Below are 23,647 nucleotides of genomic sequence, written 5' to 3' on the forward strand. Positions count from 1 at the left end.
CGTTGCCTAATCTCCCTTACCCTAAAGTTGGTTATATATGAAGCAAAGTTACTTCTCCCAAAACTACTACTTAGCTGTAACGTGCCGGGAACCATTCCATTTTCTGGTGACTACTTGATCTCGAACAAGCACACGAAGAAAGACAGCTAAAGAACAAACACAAACATACCAAAGACCACAAGCTTAGAATTAAATACAAATCCTCACACGATCATAGTATATGCAATCCATCCCTGCAACACGCAGTAACAAATGCATTAAAGAACAGCAGGAAACAAAAAAACAAGTGATTGAACTTTGAAGGAGAAGAAAAGATTCCTGTGCCAAAGGAATTCATGTCTAACTATGTATTATCAGATTCACGTGTGTTGTCGGAGCAGCTAACTCGAATAGAAGCTCCAGACAAAAAAGAATAATTCATATATTTTCAAGTCGGTGTTTAGAACATATTTAATAAAGTGTTTATATGATATAATTTAATTTATTAGATATATTTTTAAATTTAAATTTTACGGATGGTATTCTGTACAACAACTCAAGAATAGAATAGCTCTAGTGAAAAATAAAGAAAAACAAAACGAAAAGGACAATCGAAAGCAAAAACAGTCCAGCCATTCCAACTTCAAACTCTAACTTGGGCCTGTTCCTTGTACGGTTTCTGCATCTGGGCTTTGTCGTGGTTCTGTATTGAATCTACCCCTGCCTTGCCTCTCATTGATGGAATTCATCTTCTCCAACTTCAAACCAGCTCTAAACTTTGCAACGAAGGTATCAGCTTTGGTGTTAACATCCGGGCTCGGACAGAACATCGGCATCGTCGTTGGAACTCGACCGTCCTTCCCAGCTGCGCCACTCGAAGAATTACCCTCCTCATCATCATTTAAGTCCTGAGGAAAGCTTCGTGAGCTAGTATTGCTTTTCGTCCTAACAAAGTCACCATGCACCACAAGCTTCCAGCCCCGCATTTTGAACGGCGGCAGTGACGGAGGTATCGGAACCAGTGGAGACTCATTACCGGATCTCAGGTTTCCGTTGCCACCATTGAAACTGTTTGTCTTAACTGGCAGCGGAGGTTTACTGGCCGTAATAGGCCCTCTTCCAGACTTGGTTGTTGATGCTGCTCGCACTGTCTTAGCCCATGCTGGTGGCGGCGGAGGAGGTGGGGCCGGTGATGCATCTGATTGAATTTTCTTGGTCTTTCCCTTTTTCGTAGAGAACAGATTGTGAAACACTGACGAAGGAGGCGGAGGGGGTGGCTGAGGCGGAGGGGGCGATGGTGGTGGGTATAAAGGAAGATAGGAAGTAGGTTGGGGTTCTAGTATAGTGTCGAAATTTTTGACACTTTTCTGTCTTTGTTTCTTCTTCCTCCTCCTCAGCGAGCTCAAGAAATGATCTTTGGCGCCAGAAGAGCCTCCTGAGGACCTCTTCTTCTCATTCTTGCCTCCAGTTCGTTTCTTCCGTATGTTGAGACAATGGAGGCGGTGGTGGTGACTGTAGGGGTTGAAGATTCTTGGCTTCCTCTGAATAAGTTTTTCCCAGGTTTTCAATCTTTTCACGGTGGTATTTGTAGGGGATTCCAGTAAATCAGCTATTGATTTACGGAATCCTCATTTATCTTATCCTCCTTGATTATAGGAGATAAGGTTTAGAAGATGTAGTTTGTATTTGTAATTTATCCTTTCCGGTTTTATCTCATTGTATTTCAAATCATACTCTATTTCACATGTTTATATAAATGGAAACCATCACCCAGAGAAGGTGTGGTGATTTTTACAAATATTGTTATGGTATCAGAGCCAGGTTCACTGGTATCTCAGAGGATTGGGCACTGAATTTGCTAATTTTTCTACTGCCCAGATGTCTCTCACTCCATTACCAGCTTTCAAAGATTTGGTTCCCAAAGCTGAAAGCTTTGAGATTTTCCAGAAGTCACTTGGTTCCTCCCCTATTTCTTCCGCTGCCTTTACTGCCACTAAAGGGTCCTTTCATCCCTCTCGGGGTGGTAGTAATTCCAAGTCCCGTCGTTCTCGTGGCGGCTATAATGGAGGCCATAACCATGGACGTGGCAAACGGGATTCTTATATCCCTCGATGTCAAATCTGTAAAACGGAAGGGCACACTGCTGACCGCTGCCGCAATCGTTATGAACGCACCGACCCTACGGCACAGCTTGCTGAAGCTTTTACCACATCCTGTTCTCTTTCACATGGCTCTGCATCTGATTGGTTCACTGATACCGGCGCATCTGCTCATATGATATCTGACCCTTCTCAGTTGGACAAGGTTGAGCCTTATCATGGTAAGGACTGTGTAATAGTAGGAAATTGTGCATCTCTTCCTATAACTCACACTGGCACGCTCACCTCTCTTTCCAATCTTAAACTTTTGGATGTTCTCGTTGTTCCTCGTCTTACCAAAAATTTGTTATCCATCAGCAAACTAACCTCTGATTTTCCCCTTTCTGTCATCTTCTCTCGTGATAATTTTGTTGTGCAGAATCGACTAACAGGAACGGCGGTGGCAACCGGTAAACGAGAAGGTGGTCTTTATGTGCTAGAACGTGGCAACTCTACATTTGTTTCTGTCATTCGAAATAAAAATTTACATGCTTCCTTTGAATTATGGCATGCTCTCCTTGGTCATGTAAATCCTTCTGTTTTATCCCTATTGAATAAAAAAGGACATTTATTTCTCACCTCTTTGTTGCCAAATCCATCTCTTTGCTCTACTTGTCAACTCGCTAAGAGCCATCGCTTGCCCTTTTCTCGAAATGTTACTCGCTCTCCAATTGTTCTAGGCCTCATCCATTGTGATATTTGGGGTCCCGCTCCAGTCAAATCCAATTTGGGATTCATCTATTATGTGTTATTTATCGATGACCACTCTCGTTTTACTTGGCTTTATCCCATGAAATTAAAATCCGATTTCTTTGATATTTTTCTCCAATTTCAAAAATTGGTTGAAAATCAACACTCCACCAAAATAAAAAATTTTCAAAGTGATGGTGGCGCCGAATTTACAAGCAATCGATTTCAATCTCATCTTCGACAATTTGGCATTCACCATCAAATGTTTTGCCCGTACACTCCTTCCCAAAATGGTAGAGCTGAGCGCAAACATCGTCATGTGACGGAAACTGGTCTTGCTCTCCTTTTTCATTCCCATGTTCCTACTCAGCATTGGGTTGACGCTTTCAGCATAGCGACCTACATTATCAACCGGTTGCCTATGCCTGTTCTTGGTGGTCTTTCACCGTTTGAAGTTTTATCTGGTAAGTCGCCTAATTACGAGAATTTTCACCCTTTTGATTGTCGAGTTTACCCATGTTTACGTGACTATGCACCTCACAAATTTTCTCCCCGTAGCTTACCGTGTATTTTTCTTGGTTATAATTCCTCACACAAAGGTTTCCGTTGCTTTCATCTTGCCACTTCTCGCACGTACATTACACGACATGCTCGGTTTGATGAAAATTTTTTCCCGTTCTCACATGCTTCCAGTGCTGCATCTGTCACTGACCTTAATTTTTCCAATTTTTTTGAGCCCTGTTCCCTTGAACCCAGCGCATCTTTTCCTACTCCTACGCAGGTCCATACTAGCTCTCCTTGCAATGTTTGTCCAGATGACTCTATTTTTGAGCCCTTGCAGGTTTCTTCCTCTGCTACGGAGTCAACGTCCTCTTCAGCTGCACACGACACTGCAGTTGATCCTTTGCCGAGTTCTTCTACTGCTATGGAGTCCACATCTCCTTCAGCTGAAGTCTCGCCCGTACCTGCGTCCTCTACGGACTTGGTTTCGTTTCCAACACCTGTTGCTCCGTTTGATGTCAATACTTCATCAGCACCTTATGGGTCTCATCCGATGATTACTCGTGCAAAATTTGGGATTTTCAAGACACGGCATCCAGCTAATCTCAGCTTTGCAAAGTCTTCACCATTGATCCATGCATTACTTGTCACTTCTGAGCCTAAGGGATTTAAATCAGCTGCCAAAAATCCAGCTTGGCTTGCTGCCATGGACGACGAGATGAAGGCGCTTCACACAAATCATACTTGGGATCTTGTTCCCCGGCCCTCAAATACTAATATTGTCGGCTCTAAATGGGTTTTCCGAACTAAATTTCTTTCCGATGGATCTGTTGATCTATTCAAAGCACGTCTCGTCGCAAATGGCTACACTCAACTTCCCGGTCTTGATTACACGAACACTTTCAGCCCTGTGGTTAAAGCCTCAACAGTTCGTGTTGTTCTCTCACTTGCCGTGTCTCATAAGTGGCCTCTACGTCAACTTGACGTCAAAAATGCATTTCTCAATGGCATTCTTCATGAAACTGTTTATATGGAGCAGCCCCCGGGCTATGTTGATCCTCGTCACCCTCTTCATGTTTGCAAATTAAAGAAGGCCCTTTACGGCTTGAAACAAGCCCCACGTGCCTGGTTTCAACGTTTTAGTTCATTTCTACTAAAACTCGGTTTTTCTTGCAGCCATGCCGACACCTCTTTATTTGTTTTTAATCGACAGGATGATCTTATTTATCTCCTTCTTTATGTTGATGACATCATTCTCACTGGGAATAATTCTGCTCTCCTCACCAGATTTATTACCCAACTACATGCCGAGTTCGTTGTCAAAGACTTAGGCCCACTGAATTATTTCCTTGGTCTTGAAACTTCGTATGTCCCAGACGGTCTTTTTCTCAGCCAAGTTAAATATGCTACTGATGTTTTGGCCCGTGCTCACCTCCTGGATAGCAAACTAGTTGCTACCCCCATGATTGTCTCTCAACGCCTCTCATCCGAAGGTGCTAAATTTGCTGATCCGACTCTCTATCGCTCCTTAGTTGGTGCCTTGCAGTATTTAACGATTACACGTCCTGATCTTGCTCATTCAGTCAACTATGTAAGTCAGTTTCTCCATGCGCCTACTGATGTTCATTTTCAGGCTGTTAAGCGAATTCTTCGCTATGTAAAAGGCACACTTCATTTCGGGCTCAAGTTCACTTCCTCCCCTTCCCTGGGTTTAGTTGCATACTCAGATGTCGATTGGGCTGGCTGCCCGGACACAAGACGCTCCACCTCTGGATACTCGATTTTTCTTGGCAATAATCTTGTCTCTTGGAGTGCCAAGAAACAGCCCACGGTTTCTCGTTCAAGTTGCGAATCCGAGTATCGTGCTCTTGCTCTTACTGCTGCTGAAGTATTATGGCTCACTCATCTCCTAAGTGATCTTCGAGTTACATTCACTCACCGGCCTCTCCTTCTTTGTGACAACAAAAGTGCAATTTTTTTGAGCTCCAATCCTGTGTCCCACAAGCGTGCCAAGCACATCGACCTCGACTATCATTTTTTACGTGAGCTTGTTATTGCTGGTACTCTTCGTCTTCAGCACGTTCCATCACATTTACAACTGGCCGACGTCTTTACGAAGAGTGTTTCACGGGATCTCTACATCTTCTTTCGGTCCAAGCTTAGAGTTTGTGTCAACCCCACTCTTAGCTTGCGGGGGGCTGTAGAGGATTCCAGTAAATCAGTTATTGGTTTACGGAATCCTCATTTATCTTATCCTCCTTGATTATAGGAGATAAGGTTTAGAAGATGCAGTTTGTATTTGTAATTTATCCTTTCCGGTTTTATCTCATTGTATTTCAAATCATACTCTGTTTCACATGTTTATATAAATGGAAACCATCACCCAGAGAAGGTGTGGTGATTTTTACAAATATTGTTAGTATTGATCACCAAGAGCTTGATATGATGTTCTCTTTGCTCTGCGCTTAACCAACTTGCGTGGTGTTTGAGGTGGGGACGGAGGCCTAGGAGCCCGAGGTAGCGGTGGCGGAGGTGAGTTTGACGAAAATTCCTCTGTATAGACTACACAAGTGTCCACCTCTAAAGTCTTCGTCTCCGAGTTTTCTTTTTCTTCTCGCTGATAATTAATGGCGGTAATGCACTTGATCCGAGCCCGGAAACCACTGACTTGGGCATCATCGTAGAATCGCCCCTGTTCATCTACGGTTACCCATGCAGACTCTTGACGCAGATCAGGGTACGAACTGCTGCTCCTTGACCTATTGATCATCGGGTTATTATTGTTATGGCCAGCCGTACTCCGATATGCATATAATTCGTACCATCGATGTGGGGTTGATGGATTCGACTTGTTAGCCTCTAGCGATGTGTTTAGAATGCTTGGATCTTCGTAGGAGCTCGTTTCGTTTAGATTTTAAGAGAAGCCATGAGGATTTCAATGCTGTATTGATCGTTGAAAATTTGCTTGTATTCCCAAAAATACGTTCTTTGAGCTCATGAGAGAATGTTTTTGTTTTGGTATGATGAAAAGGAAAATGTAACATTTCCATTAGCCAAAATAATATTAATAGTGAATTTTCTTGCTTAGAGGTTGAGAACCTCCAAAAGTTAACGGAAGAAGGAGAAGACGATAGAGAATGAAGAAATAACTGTATATTACTTTTGCATAAAAAATTCCACAATATTCCTCATCCATGCTATATTGTTCACCACAACGGTGACAATTAACCGAAACCTGATCAGCGTGGTTCCGACCAACGGAACTTTGACAGCTAAAAGGACATAACAGGAACTATAAATAAAAAGAACATTAAGATAGTAAAACTACCATCTGCTATTAAAATGAAAATACAATAATACTAAATAAGATAATTTAGCTCCTGGCCAACGTGTCTTCATTAGATGCTTCATAGTTTCTAGATCCAACGGCTACGCACTGGAAGTAGTTTGGAACCCAACTGATCTACTAACCCTCTTGACTTGATGATTGATGAGGTATTGTTTGTTTTCACAAAATTTATAAACTGATCATTTTATTTTATTATTATAATTTTTTTAAATTTTCACACAAAATAAAATAAATAATTCAATTTTTAAAATTTTAAAATAAAAATAATATTAAAAAAATATATTGTAGGAATCTTTTATTCAATTTTCAACTTTCATCTCAACTTATCCAATCTCATTTGCGAAAATAAACAAGACAAACTTCCTTACTTTCCCTTATGTGAATTACTCTCTCTCTCTCTCTCTCTCTCTCTCTCTCTCTCATCTTTTATCTCCATCTCCTTCCTAAACCAGACTGTGACAAAAATATACTAGAAAACAAAAGATTATCGCCACAAATAGCAAAACAAATAGAGCATCCCAATAGAAGACTGCAAGAGGAAAGCTCATCCATCGGACACACAAACCATTAGAGGGGATAGGGAGGAGAAGAGCTACGAAAACCATCCAATTCTACAAGCAAAGCAAGGGGTTCAATTGCCATCTCTTGTGAAGTTTTCAATTTTTCAGATACTTACAGTTTGACATCTTGGCCGATGCATGCGATATCAAACAAGGTTTGCATGGGGTTTGAAGTCGCAATCAATAAATAGTAGCTTTCACATCATTTTCATCCGAGTAATGTTAGATATAGTTGTTAACGTCATGTTTCGTGCTAAGTTCTAACAATTCAGGTCTTTAAAATTAGGCCTACGAAAGAGAAAAAAAAACGGGAGAGGGTGACCTTGAGGCCGGAGAGTCTCCGATGGCAAAATCAATCTAGAGAGCTTTTTCATACTTGGATTGCTATTTATTTCAGGAGTATGAGAGGACAAATCGTGTCTGCCCCCGTGAAGCCCATATTCTTTTTATTGTTCCTTTTGTCCGAATCATTTAAATGAGGTGTGCCTCTACGACGGTGTCATTAATGCAACGTGACTTCCTGATTGTTTTATTCTACAGGCTTTGTTGGCCATCAGTCAATGTTCCATTGTCAAATCTCCGTCTTTCTCATTCTACCCTATACGAGTCCTCATGAGTGGGATGCGGCCGAGCAGCATTAGATCTGTCCATCTCATCATCCATCAATGCTTATTTTTTCTTGCAGGCAAGTTGCTTCATGGGCAAGTTTAAACCCTAGGACTGGATATCGAGACAAAGTCCATTACTCTCAACCAAACACCTAAATAGGCTTATGAGTGACTAGTGAGGGAAATAACAGTTTTAAGATATGTTATAAGTTTTGTAAATCATATATCTATTTATTTAAAAAAAAAAAAAAAGTGTGTTGGACTTGCATATCCACGACAAATATAATCTCTTTTCAAAATGGACACTAGTATGCTCAGATCCAGATTCTAGTACGATAGCGAAAAATGCGTAGAAGGGAAAAATAAAAGAAAGAAAGAAACTTCAGTTAATGGTCTATTAGCGGGAAAAAATGTCATACTACGTTAATGGACTAACTTGTATAAGATCCTTTTAACTTCACTTATAAATTATAAAAGATGAATATTAGTTTATTTATTTATTTAGAGTAAAATGAAGATTTCTCTGTTTGATAAAAGATAAGGTTAGATATGCAAAATGGTCTTATAAAAATATAAATTATAAATTAATATGACTTAATATAATAATTGAGATCTAATTTATATTAAACAATGATTTACAACTTAATGTATCGTATCAAGTTATAAGTTTGTAAGTCTTTTTCTATAAAATTCCTTTGTAGATGGATATACTTTTTAGAGCACTCTTATTAGATTAGTTAAAGTTAAAGGGTATTTTTTATGAATATAAAAGAAATTTGATTTTTAACTATTCCATTTACATAAATCTCTACATTAGAATAGCTATTTTTTCATTATATAATAATAAAATAATATAAGATGAATTTAATTTTAATTATTCACAACAAATCTCTACATTAGATTATACATTTATTTCTTATATAGTAATGAATAACTAATCATTTCAAAAATATTTAATTTTTTTAATTATTAATTTATTTTATTTTATCATATTTTACTATTCATAATATTATATATTAATTAGTAATCATATTATAATTAAATTATAGATTAAAAATCGAAACTAGAAAGACATTGATGAAGACCTCAGGAGAGAGAAACAAATGATATAAAATGGATTTGATGAATAAACAGTGTCTTTCAAATTTAAAAATAACTTTAGAAGTTATTGTAGCTATATTTCAATTTGGAATATAGGTATTTTAATGTGATATATTTTATAGTTCAATAACGAAATTTTCATTGAATTTAACTTTTAGCTAATCCAATAAGAGTGTTATTAGATAACTGTTATATCTATAAAGAAATATTTACAACTTGTCTATGATGATAAGTTTGTGAATTATTTTGTAAATCTAGCAGTTTTTTGAAAATAAATTTACAAAATTATATAATTTAATATAATATATCATATTTATAATATAATATATCAATTTAAGAATTTATTTTTATAAATATTTTTTTGTGACCGAATATTTTTAATTTTTTTACTTAAAAAATAGTTTTTACCGATTGTACGAAGCCACGACTGTAAGTACATAAATTAAATTTTCTAAGCATTTTTCTGCTTATTTTTGGTCTGTCAGCGTGCTCATTGCGTTCGCCAAAAATGTACTGAAATTTGAATATATTCTCACATCTTCCTTCATCAATGGCTCTCGTAAGTCTCTCTTTCTCATATGTTATGAATCTCAGAGCAATACATTTTGGATAGTCTTCATCTGGTTCTGAGGAAATGGGATGAAAGAGAAAAAAGGCGGAGCACCTCAAAACAGAGTCCCCGAGTACTTCATTATGATAGATCCATTAATTGGCGGGAATTATATATGGTACATAGGTTTCACTAGTATGCACAGCTAGTTTGGATTGTTTTAGGTGGCCTATAAATTAGATTAGCGATAGTTTTCTTGGCAACCAAACAGGTTGTAAGCATTATGCTACTCTTTTATTTCGTTGTGTTGCTGTGTTATTGCCTGTGGATCTAAAATTCGTGATATTTAAATTATATTTTGTAAAGATCTATCTAATGTATGGATCTGTTTGATGTCGTTCAAGTTTTACGAATTGTTCGTTATATCAAATCAACCAAGACTTACTGCGTAGACCTTGGAAATGCTAGCCATTTGGGGATTTTTGGTTAATGTAGGGCCTTATGACCCTTGCTAGGACGTTTTTGTGTCTGGTATTGGAAGTCGTGGTTGATTTATGTTACGGAATGATACAGCAGCTGCCTTGCCAAAACGTCTCAGCTGAAGCACTACCAAACGCTTCCAACAAGATGCAACAGAATTCACAACAAACTCCCAGCAAATAATCATGGTATCTGTATATTTGTTTTTAGGGCTAGTTCAGTATTTTTACCGTATATAATTCTTTCTATAAATAGTATACTGTACAGCTTAGAAATGAGTGTGAAATATATGCAGTTTGAAGTTTTTCTTCCCTTCAATACTCTGTTTCTGCCTTCTTCGCATTTAGCTAAACAACTATCCGGCCTCATCCTTCCTAATTCTGACATGGTATCAGAGCAGTAAAAATGGCCACCATCGATCCTCCTCCTCCTCCTCTTACCAAATATACCAACCTTGCAGACCCAACCAACCCTTATCGACTTGAGACATCAGATAATCCTGGCACTGTGCTTGTCACAGAACTCCTTACTGCCAAAAATTTTTCTACATGGTCTCGATCTATCCATCGTGCCCTACGAGCCAAGAACAAAATCGGATTCCTAAATGGAACTCTCACCAAACCATCTGACCCTCATAATCCACTTTTTGAGCTGTGGGAAAGATGCAATGATATGGTTGTATCTTGGCTGCAAAATTCAATTAGCCTACCCCTCCGATCTTCTGTCGCATTTGTCGATGATGCCCATCTCATATGGACTGAGTTGCAGGAACGTTTTTCACCACAAAATGGCCCACGCATCTATGAACTCAAGAAGACTTTGGCAACTCTTACCCAAGATGAAGATTCAGTAAACACATACTACGGTAAACTCAAATCTCTTTGGGATGAATTATGTGTTTATGACCCGTTACCTGTTTGTTCTTGTGGCTCAACCAAGTTTCTTACGGACCGATACCAACGGGACTGCGTCATTCAATTCCTGATGGGACTACGTGATTCTTTCAACAATGTCCGCGACCAGATCATGCTAATCGACCCCCTTCCACCAGTTAACAAAGTTTTTTCATACATCCAACAACAAGAACGCCATCGCTTGTTTACATCCTCAGCTCCATCCACTGATTCCATAGCCCTTGCTAGTCGAAAAATTTTTTCCACTCCTTCACCACATTCTAGCCGTAAAGACAAACCATATTGCACACATTGCAGAATCACGGGTCATACATTAGCAAATTGTTTTAAATCAGGCAATGCCACAGCTCCTATTTGCACACATTGTGAGATGACTGGGCATACTATTGAACGATGCTACAAGCTTCATGGATACCCTCCCAACCACAAATTTCACAAATCAAGAGCAAATGCAACCTCTCTTGGCACCTCTGCTGAAGTTTCCTCCGAATCAAGTATGACATTGACAAAAGAGCAATATCAAGACCTCATAGCCTTACTGCACAGCAAGGATTCTTCTCCATCCGCCAACCACATTCAGACGGTTATACCTTCCCAATCCAATTCTTGTTCCGCTGCTGGCCCTTTCACCCTGGACAACGATTGGGAAGGGTAGCTTGGAACATAGACTCTTCCAGCTGATGCACGAACCTGTTTCTCCTCAAGCTTTAACCAACACTTTGTCACAAAACTTTCATTCACAAAATTCTTTTTCTGGTTTTGTACAACCTACCGATAATGTCCATGACTTATGGCATTATCGATTGGGTCATCCATCTCATGATCGTATGAAATTACTTTCTGATTCTCTTGTACTCAAACAGATAAATACAAAGCAGATTTTACCATGTTTAGTGTGTCCACTTGCCAAACAACCTCGCTCACCTTTCACTTCCAGCACTCATACCACTGATTCTTGTTTTCAACTTATCCATTGTGATTTGTGGGGACCTCATTCCATTGTTGCTCATGATGGCAGTAGATTTTTCCTCACCATTGTTGATGACTATTCACGATGCACTTGGGTCTATTTATTGAAAAACAAATCTGATGCTCGCTCATGTCTTAAGTCTTTTTGCCACTTGGTCGAAAATCAATTCAACACTCGAATCAAAATTTTGCGTAGCGACAATGGACCAGAATTTTCCTTGACTGATTTCTACTCTGATCATGGCATTATTCACCAAAAATCTTGTGTCGAAACACCCCAGCAAAATGGTTTAGTCGAGCGCAAACATCGTCATATTCTTCAAGTTGCTCGGGCTCTTCGTTTTCAATCTAAAATTCCTTTACAATTTTGGTCCGATTGTATTCTTACCGCCACTTATTTGATCAATCGGATTCCCACTCCACTTCTGAAAAATAAAAGTCCCCATGAACTTCTTTTTCATAAACCACCTTCATACTCCCACTTACGTGTTTTTGGCTGCCTTGCCTTTGCCTCAACTCTTCTCCAAAATCGTCACAAGTTTGATCCTCGGAGTCAACGTTATGTATTTCTCGGTTATCCTTTTTCTGTAAAGGGGTACAAATTACTCAATCTTGACACCTATCACATTTTCATTTCCCGTAATGTAATCTTTCATGAAACACTCTTCCCTTTTAAAACCCCCTCCCTTCTCCCCACAACAGATATTCTTCCTACTCCTACCTTATCACCTAATTTTTCTTTACCTGATCCAGATTCCACATGCACGACTTTGCCACCTCCAGAAACTCTTCCCCCTGAATCACACCAACACTCACCTCATCACGAAATTCCAACAGCACCCTCCCCACCTCCACTTCCACCACTTCGAAGATCCACACGCATACGTAAAAATCCTATCCATCTCAATAACTACATTTGCCCCTCTCTACCCGTTCCATCTACTTTACAAACAATGGATTCTTCTCATTTGCAGGTGACTCATGTTCCTAGTGATCCTTCTTCCTCATTGTCTGCGGCAGCACCATGTGCACCTGGTAAAGCTTTCCCCCTATCTTCCACTCTCTCTTTTTACAAGTTATCTCCCTCTTATTTTTCCTTTGCCTCTGCCATTTCATCTTCCATTGAACCTTCTACATATGGTGAAGCTCTTAAAAATCCTAAATGGTGTGAGGCTATGAGATCTGAAATAGATGCACTTGAACTCAACAATACTTGGTCTCTAACTGAATTGCCAACTGGAAAACGTGCTATTGGTTGCAAATGGATATTCAAAATCAAATATCATTCTAATGGTAGCATCGAGCGCTACAAGGCGTGCTTAGTCGCCAAAGGTTTTACTCAACAAGAAGGGCTCGATTACACCGAAACCTTCTCACCCGTGGCAAAATTAGCTACTGTCCGAACATTATTAGCTGCTGCATCCATCCAAGGCTGGTACCTCAAGCAATTTGATGTTCAAAACGCCTTTCTTCACGGCGATTTAAATGAAGAAATATTCATGCGCAAACCTCCTGGCTTCTCAAAGGGATCGTCCTCCCAAGTCTGCCGTCTCAACAAGAGTATTTACGGCCTCAAACAAGCCTCAAGACAATGGTACCAGAAATTTTCTAATGCTCTACTTCTCTTTGGTTTTCAGCAGTCCAAAGCCGACTACAGTCTTTTTACTCAACTCAAAGATGGCTCATTCACTGCCCTTCTTATCTATGTCGACGATATTATCGTCGCCAGCTCTCATATGACTTCTATTGAAATACTTCAACAATTTCTCAAAGATCATTTCAGAATTAAATCTCTCGGCAATCTCCGTTACTTCCTTGGCATTGAAGTTGCCCGCTCCTCCAAAGGAATTTCCATCTGCCAGCGTAAGTATGCACTCGATATCCTAGCTGATGCTGGTACACTCGGTTCTCGACCTCTCAAACTGCCAATGGATCAGAACCTCAAACTTCACAAAGATGAGGGTGACCCTCTTTCGGATCCACTTCCCTATCGGCGCTTAGTTGGTAGACTTCTCTACCTCACTATCACTCGGCCCGATCTCTGCTATTCAGTCCAGCACTTGAGCCAATTCATGACAGCCCCCACGACGACACATCTACATGCTGCTCATCAAGTTTTACGGTACATTAAAAATGCTCCTGGGCAAGGTCTTCTTTTCTCTTCCAGTTCTTCACTTAATCTTCGTGCATACTCAGACTCGGATTGGGCATCTTGCCCAGACTCGCGTCGCTCAGTTACGGGATTTTGTATCTTACTTGGCCAATCACTCATTTCCTGGCGCTCAAAGAAACAGGCAGTCGTCTCTCGATCCTCTGCTGAAGCCGAGTATAGGGCCATGGCAACAACTTCATGTGAATTACAGTGGTTATCTTATATCCTTCATGATTTGCGTCTATCTATCTCACTTCCAATAGATTTATACTGTGACAATCAAGCCGCACTCCATATTGCCAAGAATCCAGTTTTTCACGAGCGCACCAAACACATCGAAATGGATTGCCATCTCATCCGCGACAAAATACAAGCTGGTTTCTTGCGGACATGTTTTATTCGATCTTCTTCTCAGCTTGCGGATGCTTTCACAAAAGCACTTCCTTCTTCACAATTTATTTTTTTGCTATCCAAGATGGGAATAGAAAATATCTATTCTCCATCTTGCGGGGGGATGTTACGGAATGATACAGCAGCTGCCTTGCCAAAACGTCTCAGCTGAAGCACTACCAAACGCTTCCAACAAGATGCAACAGAATTCACAACAAACTCCCAGCAAATAATCATGTTATCTGTATATTTGTTTTTAGGGCTAGTTCAGTATTTTTACCGTATATAATTCTTTCTATAAATAGTATACTGTACAGCTTAGAAATGAGTGTGAAATATATGCAGTTTGAAGTTTTTCTTCCCTTCAATACTCTGTTTCTGCCTTCTTCGCATTTAGCTAAACAACTATCCGGCCTCATCCTTCCTAATTCTGTTTTTGTGTCTGGTATTGGAAGTCGTGGTTGATTTAGGTCAGTTTGTGTAATTTTGTTTTAATCGGGGTAGGAGTAATTGGATGATGGGCATAAGTGTACTAGGTGGAAAAATGCACACGCTTGCGGCAACAAATGCACGGTGATCTGTTTGATGCGCTGTCTAGAACCACTAGAGTTGCAGGGAAGTGTGAAGGATTACTCCACTAGTTTGGTTTGCCTTGCTGGTGCGGGGGAAGTTGATGGTGGGTTCTCCATTGCCACCACTTAGCCTTACAGCCTTTTGATATAAATTAAGCACATTAGAAAAAAGTGCCACTGCCATAATCTTTTACTCCATTGGATTGTGCATTGATCCATGAGGGTTGCTAGTTCTAGTTCTGGTTCTGCTTTTTTGTTTCGGGGGGAAGGGGGGAGGGGATTTTGAGTAATTTTGTCGTTTTTCCCCTATAATATGAAGGGATATATTATTCTATTCATCTAGTTGTTTTGTGTTTTATAGGAATCATTTCCTTCAGTAAAAAACATTCTTCTTCTAGACTCAGAAGGGAAGCGTGTAGCAGTCAAGTATTACTCAGATGATTGGCCAACAAATAGTTCAAAGTTAGCTTTTGAAAAATCTGTTTTTACCAAGACTTTTAAGTCTAATGCTCGGGCAGAAGGTATGCTGCAATATATATCTTTTATCTAATTTTTCAGATTGCAACATGGTTTATACTTTATACTCTTATAAGGGTCTGAAGGGTGGCAAGTTTTGTCGAGGATGTGTGGTGCCATATCCTTGGTGCTATACATTCATCAACAAATCTCTTGATGTCACACAGCAAACCTCTCCTTGTTAATGGGATATAAAGCCAATATATATATATATATATATATATATATGACATAAACTGCTTGATATTTTGTCAAACTGGGAACTATGTTCTTAAGCATAATTAGCAAGCAGCTTTAATCTTTTAACTAAATTGCTTCCTTTTATATATTTGAGAGAAAAAAAAATAGTGCCTCATATCAATTTACAACCAGAACATCAGTGCATACTTGTAAATCCATGCTTGCCATGCTATATTGAGACCTTGAACAAGTTCAGTCATCACACGGCTGCAATATATACTTCTTTTCTAGAAGACCCACGTCACGTTTTATTCCCAAGATTTTGTTTGTTGTCATGCATCTCAAAAATCATCCTCATTGAATTGAATACCCAATTAGTCGAGTTTGTCTGCTCTACATAGTACACATTCATTTGGTCAATTGCTTACTATATCCTTAAAACTGTAAAATTGAGCACCATCATTGATCTCATACATATATTTTTCCCTTTGAACAGTTTGGAGGCAAAGGTTGTAAGTTAATAACTTTTTCTATTTAGTAAACTTGGCTAAGTGCTGATTAGCATTTTTCCCGTTGAACATGAAAACATCCCTAACTTTCAAGGGCATTCTATTCTATTGCTTGCATTACTTTCTCTATGATTTTTGTGTGCTAACAACAGTTACCCTTATATGACTGCCACTTAGAAATGTGTACGGGCTTTGGCATCTTACTGCTAATTGCACCAAGTTTTGAGATTAATTAGATTTTCATCTCTTTCATCAGCATCAAGAGGTTAGTAAAGCCAAAAACATGTGCCTTTTGGTTATAATAGCGATATTCTATCATGGCTTTCATCAATTTTGCTTGACCAGAAATGTTTCCTCGAGCTGGCACTACACAAAAACAAAATATTATAATTCCACTGGATGTTATGTCTTGAGACCTGAATATACTGCTACATTATTATCTGCAGCGGAGATATCTATGTTCGAGAACAACATTGTTATTTACAAGTTTGTGCAGGACCTGCACTTCTTTGTGACTGGAGGTGATGATGAAAATGAACTCATCTTAGCCACAGTTCTTCAGGGATTCTTTGATGCAGTTGCTCTTCTCTTGAGGTACTGTTTGTTATATATTTTACATCTGTTTCTTGATTATGGTAAAGCACTTTATTGACTTGCTTCTGTTTCATGATTTCTTGCATGTTCTTGTTTTAGGAACAATGTTGACAAAATGGAGGCACTTGAGAACTTGGATCTCATTCTCTTATGCCTTGATGAGATTGTTGATGGAGGGTATTTAACACACTTCTTGTATTGCACAGTCAGTATACACACACACTTAATCCTTCTCTGCATGTTCATTATTCTGACCAGCCAAAATTTATTTGAGATCAGTACTGCTAAAATCAAATAATGAATGTAAGATCGGTCTGATGGATCAAATGGACATGAGTAGCAGATAGGAATAGACTGTATACTTCCAAATTGGACCATTATTCTCTTTTGAGTTAAAGTACCGTCCATGGAACCCATAACATCCATCACCATTCTCCCTTCTCTATGGAGGATTGTAGCTGCAAGTTTGTTTCCCTGGCTTCATGATAGGTTTATTACAGAACTAATCACCACCATATTTTTACGATCAGTGAAGGTGTTATTTATTAAGGTAACTTTTATCTATTTGGCAGGATAATACTTGAAACAGATGCCAGTGTCATTGCAGGAAAAGTGGCGACCCATAGCATGGAAGCTGACGCACCATTGTCTGAGCAAGTAATGCAATTATCTATCTTTCTGTTGGTTGTTCCCCCCACTTGTAAACAAATTAGTTGATCTTAAACCTATTCAATTATACGAAATAGGAGAGATCTTGATAGATTTTTAGGTGATATTACCGAAGTTCCAAATTTTAAATTCTTACTTATATCAGATGCCTAATCATTGTCATCCCACTGACACCAACTCCATTTTTTCACTTTGTTTTTTGGGGGTACAAACAAAGGATGGAAAAACAGCCAACTGCTTGCCTTTGTCCTTTTAGGTTTCTAGAATCTAATTCGTATCTTTCCTAATATTTTCTTCTTCTTAATGTTAATATGGCAGACTATAACTCAAGCATGGGCCACGGCACGTGAACATTTGACAAGAACCCTGCTCAAATGATTTATGCCGCCGACACCACAGAGGATTTGTCAGATTGAGTTGGATTCTTTTGGTTATTGAAATTTCAGCTTCTGCAGCTGCGAAATTTCCTTCTTTTTCCTTTAATGTCTGTATCACTCCTTTATTACTATATGCTTGCTTGCTTGCTTGCTTAAATAAATAAATAAATAAAGCTGATAGGGGCGACAAGAATAGGTGCAATTGGAGGGGCTCTATTTTTGTCCCACTATCTTCTCTTTTCCTTCAATAATATCAGTTGTTTCTTGTAGACTGTGTCGTGATCTAACAAAATAAATAATTATTCCATTTCCTGCCAGCCAAACACCTTTAATTCCTTTCTTTGTCGAGAAAGCGTGTGAGATGTTTTCTACTTTCTACTTTATGCAGCATTCACGTTAAGGAAACGTTTAGGTTTAAAGATGATTTGAGATGAGTTGAGATAAATTATGAATAATAATAAGATGAGTTATAAATAGTAGTGAGATTTGTAAGTTAAAGTTGCTGAATAGTAATGAATAGTAGTGAGATGAGTTGAGATGAGCTTAGATGAGCTGAGAATCCAAACATCTCCTAAGTCTCGGTTTTGGATTGGAAGATAAGATGATATGAGATGGTATAATTTTAAATAAAAATTAAAAATAAAAATTAAATTATTTATTATATTTTATATGATAATTTAAAAAAATTATAACAAGGAAGTAAATGTTTTTATACCAAAACAGGTCCTAATTGTGTGCGCGTCATGTCACGCGTATATTCGCACCTTTGCCGCATTTTTGGATCCCCTTCTGGAATGTCAGAAGCGGTTCGCACGAATGGAAAATTGAAAACCCAGGGTCCGAGTCAAACCGTGGAGGCGCGTGCTTCCACGACTCTTCGTAGAAGCCGACATGTTTGCGTTTGCGTATTTCGTCTGCCGTTCGTGTCTTTTGAAGATTTTTCAACTTTAGAAAGAAAGAAGATTCCTCGTAAAAAATAAAATTAAATAAATAAATACAATCACACTTTATCTATTCATATTTTCACTAAATTATCAAATTAAAATACATTATTATTTATTCGTTTTAACTGATCATTAGACGGATAAAAAGTAAATGAAGTTATATAATCTTAAAAATAAATTAATTATAAAATGTTTGAAGATAAAAAAAATATATATATTAATAATTTAAAGGGATAAAATGTAATTTAGGGGAAAAAGACTGCACTGCAGTATATTTTATTATTTATGAGTATCGGTAGGCAGAAGCTACATGCATGTTGCCTTAACGTGTTATCTAGAACAGAACCCCAAGACCAACCTTTTTTTTTTTAATATTTTTTTTTATCAATTTCTGGTCAAAGAATAAAAATATAATAATGAGAGTGGACAGTTTTGAATGAATTTACAGGATTTCCCACTATAAAATAGAAAAATATCATTTGGAAAGTCCTAAATCTTATTCAAATCTATTTGCATGTATTTTCAAAGACGTATGTATGATTCAGGGAGAGATTCAAATATAAGACTATAATGAAGAAGCAAGGAAAAGGAAGAACAATTTATTATTTAATATAATTTGTCAATGGTGTTCTAGATGAACAAAATAAATGTTGATGGTGGTACCAATTCATTATTATTATTTTTTTTACCAATGTGAAACCCTCTCACTAATGGACTAAAAAGTTAGGTTTAAACAACATATCTTGATAAATAATGTTTTAATAAGAGTGGTGCTACTCTGTCGCCTCTACGTGCCCACTCTGCGTGTCGCTTTCTATTTCAAATATTTTTTAAACATATTTAAATATTTTTAAAAAATAAAAAAATATCAATATACTAATAGTCACTTCCTTAACTATTAAAGAAAAAAAATTAAATATATGAACTGTCAAACTGAATGATTAAAATGAGGAGTTGTACTGGCATTATTTACAATCTCGAAACTCAAAAAATTAATTAGAAAACCCTACTCTAAAAGTTTTTGTAAGAATACTTTTTTGGGTATTTCCTATCTCTTTTTTTTTTTTTTTTAAAAATAATAAATAAATAAATGACATTTAAAAAAAAATTGTTGATTTTATTGTGAAGACAGAATTTGCAATTCAATTTATTGATTTTTTTAAAATAATATTCAACTAAAGAGTAAACATGGTCCAGGTCTTTTAATATTTTTAATACGAGCCGTTAATTTTAAAAATTTCATTTTTGGTTGGCGGGGGCGGGGGTTTGGTTGAATAATTAAATTGGAAGGCAATAAATTTACAAAGACTTTTATGAAATCTTGAACTCTGCGTTGATTGACATATATCGACAAAATAATAAATTAAATTAAATAACAAATCTAGTGTTTTTCTAGTAAAAATAAAAATAAAAGAATTCCTTTTTTTTTTTTTTAAATGTTTGTAAATAGAGATTCACTCATATCTTTCTATAAAAGGTGAAATTGAGTTTTTATTTAAGCATAATATTATCTTTTGAATATTTATTTTTAAAAAATATCAACAGCAGTAAAAATCAGACTGATCACAAAATGAAATAATATGCTGATAGAGCTCTAAATGCATTAATTGATTTATGAGCTAATGATTGATATTAGGATATTTCCGCACGTATTCGATTATGAATGTAAGTTTCTCTAATGAATAAATGAATGATGATAATTTTTCTTAAAAAAAAAAAAAAAAATTGTGGAATTTTAGTGCAGGTATCTAAATCGTGCAATACCATATAATATCCAATTAGGATGCCAACAAAATATGAAAAATCAAACCGCGTTTCACAGCCAGAAGAAAAGGAAAACAAAAAAAGAAAAGAAAATATTGTCACGTAATAAGAAATATCAGACGAGTTTGAAACGCGTTTATTGGGCAAATCGCGTTTACATTGGTTGAAAAAATAACGATTATTAATAGAAAAAATAACCTAATATTATGTACCAGGTAATTTACAAGTCAATCAAATCCTAATAATATTTCCAACACCGATGATGTCCCCCAGAAAACAATTACCAGACACCAATGTTAACATTTTCCAAACATTTTCCTTGAAATTCTGTCGTCAGTTTTATTATTTTGCTTTTATTTTGCCTCATGTCTCTTATAATCTTAGGGAAATGATGCATCACCGATAATGCATCCTGACAAAAGCTACCAATATATATATATATTTTTTTTTTGTTACTTAATTGTTAAGGAATTGTTTTTAAATGAGTTTTTGAATTTTTTTCTTTTTTTTTTTAAATGTTTAAGGGAATTTTAAGAAATGCTTGAAAAAAATTATAAAATTAAAAAAAAAAATACATTTTACACTTTTCGATAGAAATCCTCGACACCACTTCCGGTGGCCCTAGCAATACTCATAATCTTAGGGGGTAACATAGGAAAGACCTATGCGATTATATTTAAGATTTATATCTCTATTTTTTATTTTTATAACAAAAAATATTCCTTTATGGGATTATAAAATCAACAACTTGACCCTCTATTTTTATTTATTTATTATAAACAGAGAATATACCGATTGAACTACAAATCAATTGACTGTTAAATACAGTTTTAATATGTGTAAATTTTGTCGATTCATTTTAAAAAAAATATGAGATTCACTGTTAAATATTTAATTTTTTTGTATAAAAATTATATTTAAGTATTTATTTTTTAAAGAAATGCACGAAAATTACAATACTATATACTCGTGAAAGTGATGGTGTTCATTAAAAATACGTTTTACAATTATGTGTTTTTTATATTGTTGTTACATACGCTTCCCATTCCAACTTGACCAACAGAACACGTCATACATACATTCTGGAAACAGAGGTGGGCAAGGTCTCATGACACGTCAACCAAGCCGCATTATCATATATTTTTTTAATCACACATTGTATTATATATAATTTGATGCCCATAATTGTTGTCTACTTCAACTAAATAAGATTAATTAGATTTTGGTTTGGAGGAGACTCTTAAGTCTTAATATTACTGACATAATATATTTTGACTTAAAAAAAAAAAATTAAATGAGTGCTAGTGTGTGGATAATGATGGTTTGGAAATATAATTGTTCTCGTAGATTCTCATATTATTTTACAATTATTTATAAATCATTTGAGATATTCATATCATCCAATCAGAACATGTTCAAAGCTATTGTGCATAATAATTTTACTGTAGTTTTATTTTTTCCGTACACTTGATATTTATCCCTATGTGATGCTATTCATACAATATTTAAAGAGATACGATATTTGCAATCGTAGAATATGCAAGCGTAATTCAATTATTTTTAAAAAAATTAGTAAATATGTGACCCACGTGATAAAAAATAAAATTTTTAATAATAGATTTAATTATTTTTTAAAAAAATTGTGTAGCGTTTGCGTACTTCACGACTGTACTTAATATTACTCATATTTAAAAAGTGACATTGATTTTCTATTTGAAAAAAATAAAAATTAGAAGCAATATTCATCATTGTTTTAATAGTTATTCTTTCATCATCTGTCGAGACATTAAATAATCTAATTAAAAAGTATCTATAAGCTTTTATTTATCTACTATTTATTCAATGTCTCGTATTAAGAAATGAGGATTATTCAGAATATGATAGAATAATATTTTTATAAAGCGGAGATATAATTCTAAACAGAAATGCTAAACGTCCCGAAAGTGTATTCCGAATTTTTTTTTTTACTTAGTGATTAAAAAAATATTTTTTAATGATATTATGAATTTTTATTTTTTTTTAAAAATATTTATGATGATTAAAAAAATACATGAAAAATAAAATATGAAATATATTTTTCAGGATACACATTCGAGATAAATTTTCGATAGGTGTAGTGTTGCTCAATTCTAAATCAATGTAAACATTTTTTTGTGGGTATTATACCGCAATAAATTAAGTGACACATCAAGATCCAAAAATCTTAAATTTGCCCTAACACATAATTTTAACATATATTGCATATTAGAAATAATTTGAAAAAGAAAATAGTATTAAAAAAAATTATCACCCAAATTTTGGGACATTAATGGTTCTATGGGAAAGGTGCCACTTTCACGATTAATAATTCTATTTTATTATAGCATTTTACTAGAATTTAGTTTTTAGTAATGATTAATATTTGAATAAGATGTATGAGTCTTGTGTAATTTTTGTATAAAATAATAGACCTTATTTTTAAAAAAATATAAGAAAAATTATTTTTTTAGTAATTTTAGATACAGTCGTAGAGTGTGTAAATATTACGTAATTTTTTTGAAAAAGGTACGGTCTATTATTAAAAAATTAATTTTTTTTCATATAAATATTTTATTTACTCACTCTTTTTTAAAAAAATTGTACAACATTTGCATATGTTACATTATAAATATTATTTTTTTCGTATGAAATCTATTATTTTACAATGAGTTTTATTATATATAATTATTTCTATATATTATTTATATACTTTACTAATATGATTGATTAAAATAATTATTTTATATTAAAAAAATACACAATCAATCATATTAATAAAATGAATAAAAAATACACAAAAAAGACATCACAAGATTTTTATTTTACAAAAGTCTCCGCAACAAACGTGTTATCAACGTTTTTTTTGTGTGATTTGTGGGGAAAACAAGTGGTGGGATGCCACGTGGAAAGAGATGGGACCCATAATGTGGGTTTCATGGACTGCTTCTCGAATCAGCTGTTTTTTTAGGGTTCTAGGTTGCGAGACAATTTTAGGCGAGCAAGAATTTAATCACATAATAATTATAATAATAATTATTATGTGATTAAATTATTATTATTACATAATAATTATTATTATTAAAAATGAATATTTACAATAATGTAGAGAGTTGTGTGGAAAAT

The 23,647-nt window shown here is 35.9% G+C and overlaps 2 protein-coding genes across 5 annotated transcripts; one reads left to right on the forward strand and one right to left on the reverse strand.

Moving 5' to 3' along the window:
* Window positions 1-629: 629 nt before the first annotated feature.
* LOC109005301 (formin-like protein 8) lies at window positions 630-1,611 on the reverse strand. The gene is made up of 2 exons (XM_035683795.1): window positions 1,601-1,611; window positions 630-1,548 (listed from the first exon to the last, which is right to left on the reverse strand). The coding sequence occupies exons 1-2, from the start codon at window positions 1,609-1,611 to the stop codon at window positions 630-632; spliced, it is 930 nt and encodes a 309-aa protein (XP_035539688.1).
* A 7,780-nt stretch (window positions 1,612-9,391) lies between these two features.
* On the forward strand, window positions 9,392-18,067 carry LOC109011718 (coatomer subunit zeta-2-like). Of its 4 annotated transcripts, none has more exons than XM_035683889.1 (6): window positions 9,392-9,485; window positions 15,315-15,474; window positions 16,605-16,752; window positions 16,852-16,929; window positions 17,325-17,409; window positions 17,740-18,067. In XM_035683889.1, exons 1-6 carry the CDS (start codon window positions 9,477-9,479, stop codon window positions 17,797-17,799), a joined length of 540 nt encoding a protein of 179 aa, XP_035539782.1. In that variant the 5' UTR covers window positions 9,392-9,476; the 3' UTR covers window positions 17,800-18,067. The 4 variants fall into 4 exon arrangements, with proteins under 4 accessions (XP_035539782.1, XP_035539784.1, XP_035539785.1 ...); XM_035683891.1 differs by lacking the exon at window positions 9,392-9,485 and adding an exon at window positions 9,510-9,654; XM_035683892.1 differs by lacking the exon at window positions 9,392-9,485 and adding an exon at window positions 14,602-14,619.
* The last annotated feature ends 5,580 nt before the right edge of the window (window positions 18,068-23,647 follow it).

Source organism: Juglans regia, chromosome 12 (genome assembly GCF_001411555.2).
Source record: "Juglans regia cultivar Chandler chromosome 12, Walnut 2.0, whole genome shotgun sequence".
NCBI classification, from domain to species: Eukaryota; Viridiplantae; Streptophyta; class Magnoliopsida; order Fagales; family Juglandaceae; genus Juglans; species Juglans regia.

Bases quoted from the DNA above. Each gene is read 5' to 3' on its own strand.
- LOC109011718 (XM_035683889.1), top strand. The intron at 15,475-16,604 runs GTATGCTGCAAT...TATTATCTGCAG, and splicing joins GTCTAATGCTCGGGCAGAAG to CGGAGATATCTATGTTCGAG. The intron at 17,410-17,739 runs GTAATGCAATTA...TTAATATGGCAG, and splicing joins ACGCACCATTGTCTGAGCAA to ACTATAACTCAAGCATGGGC.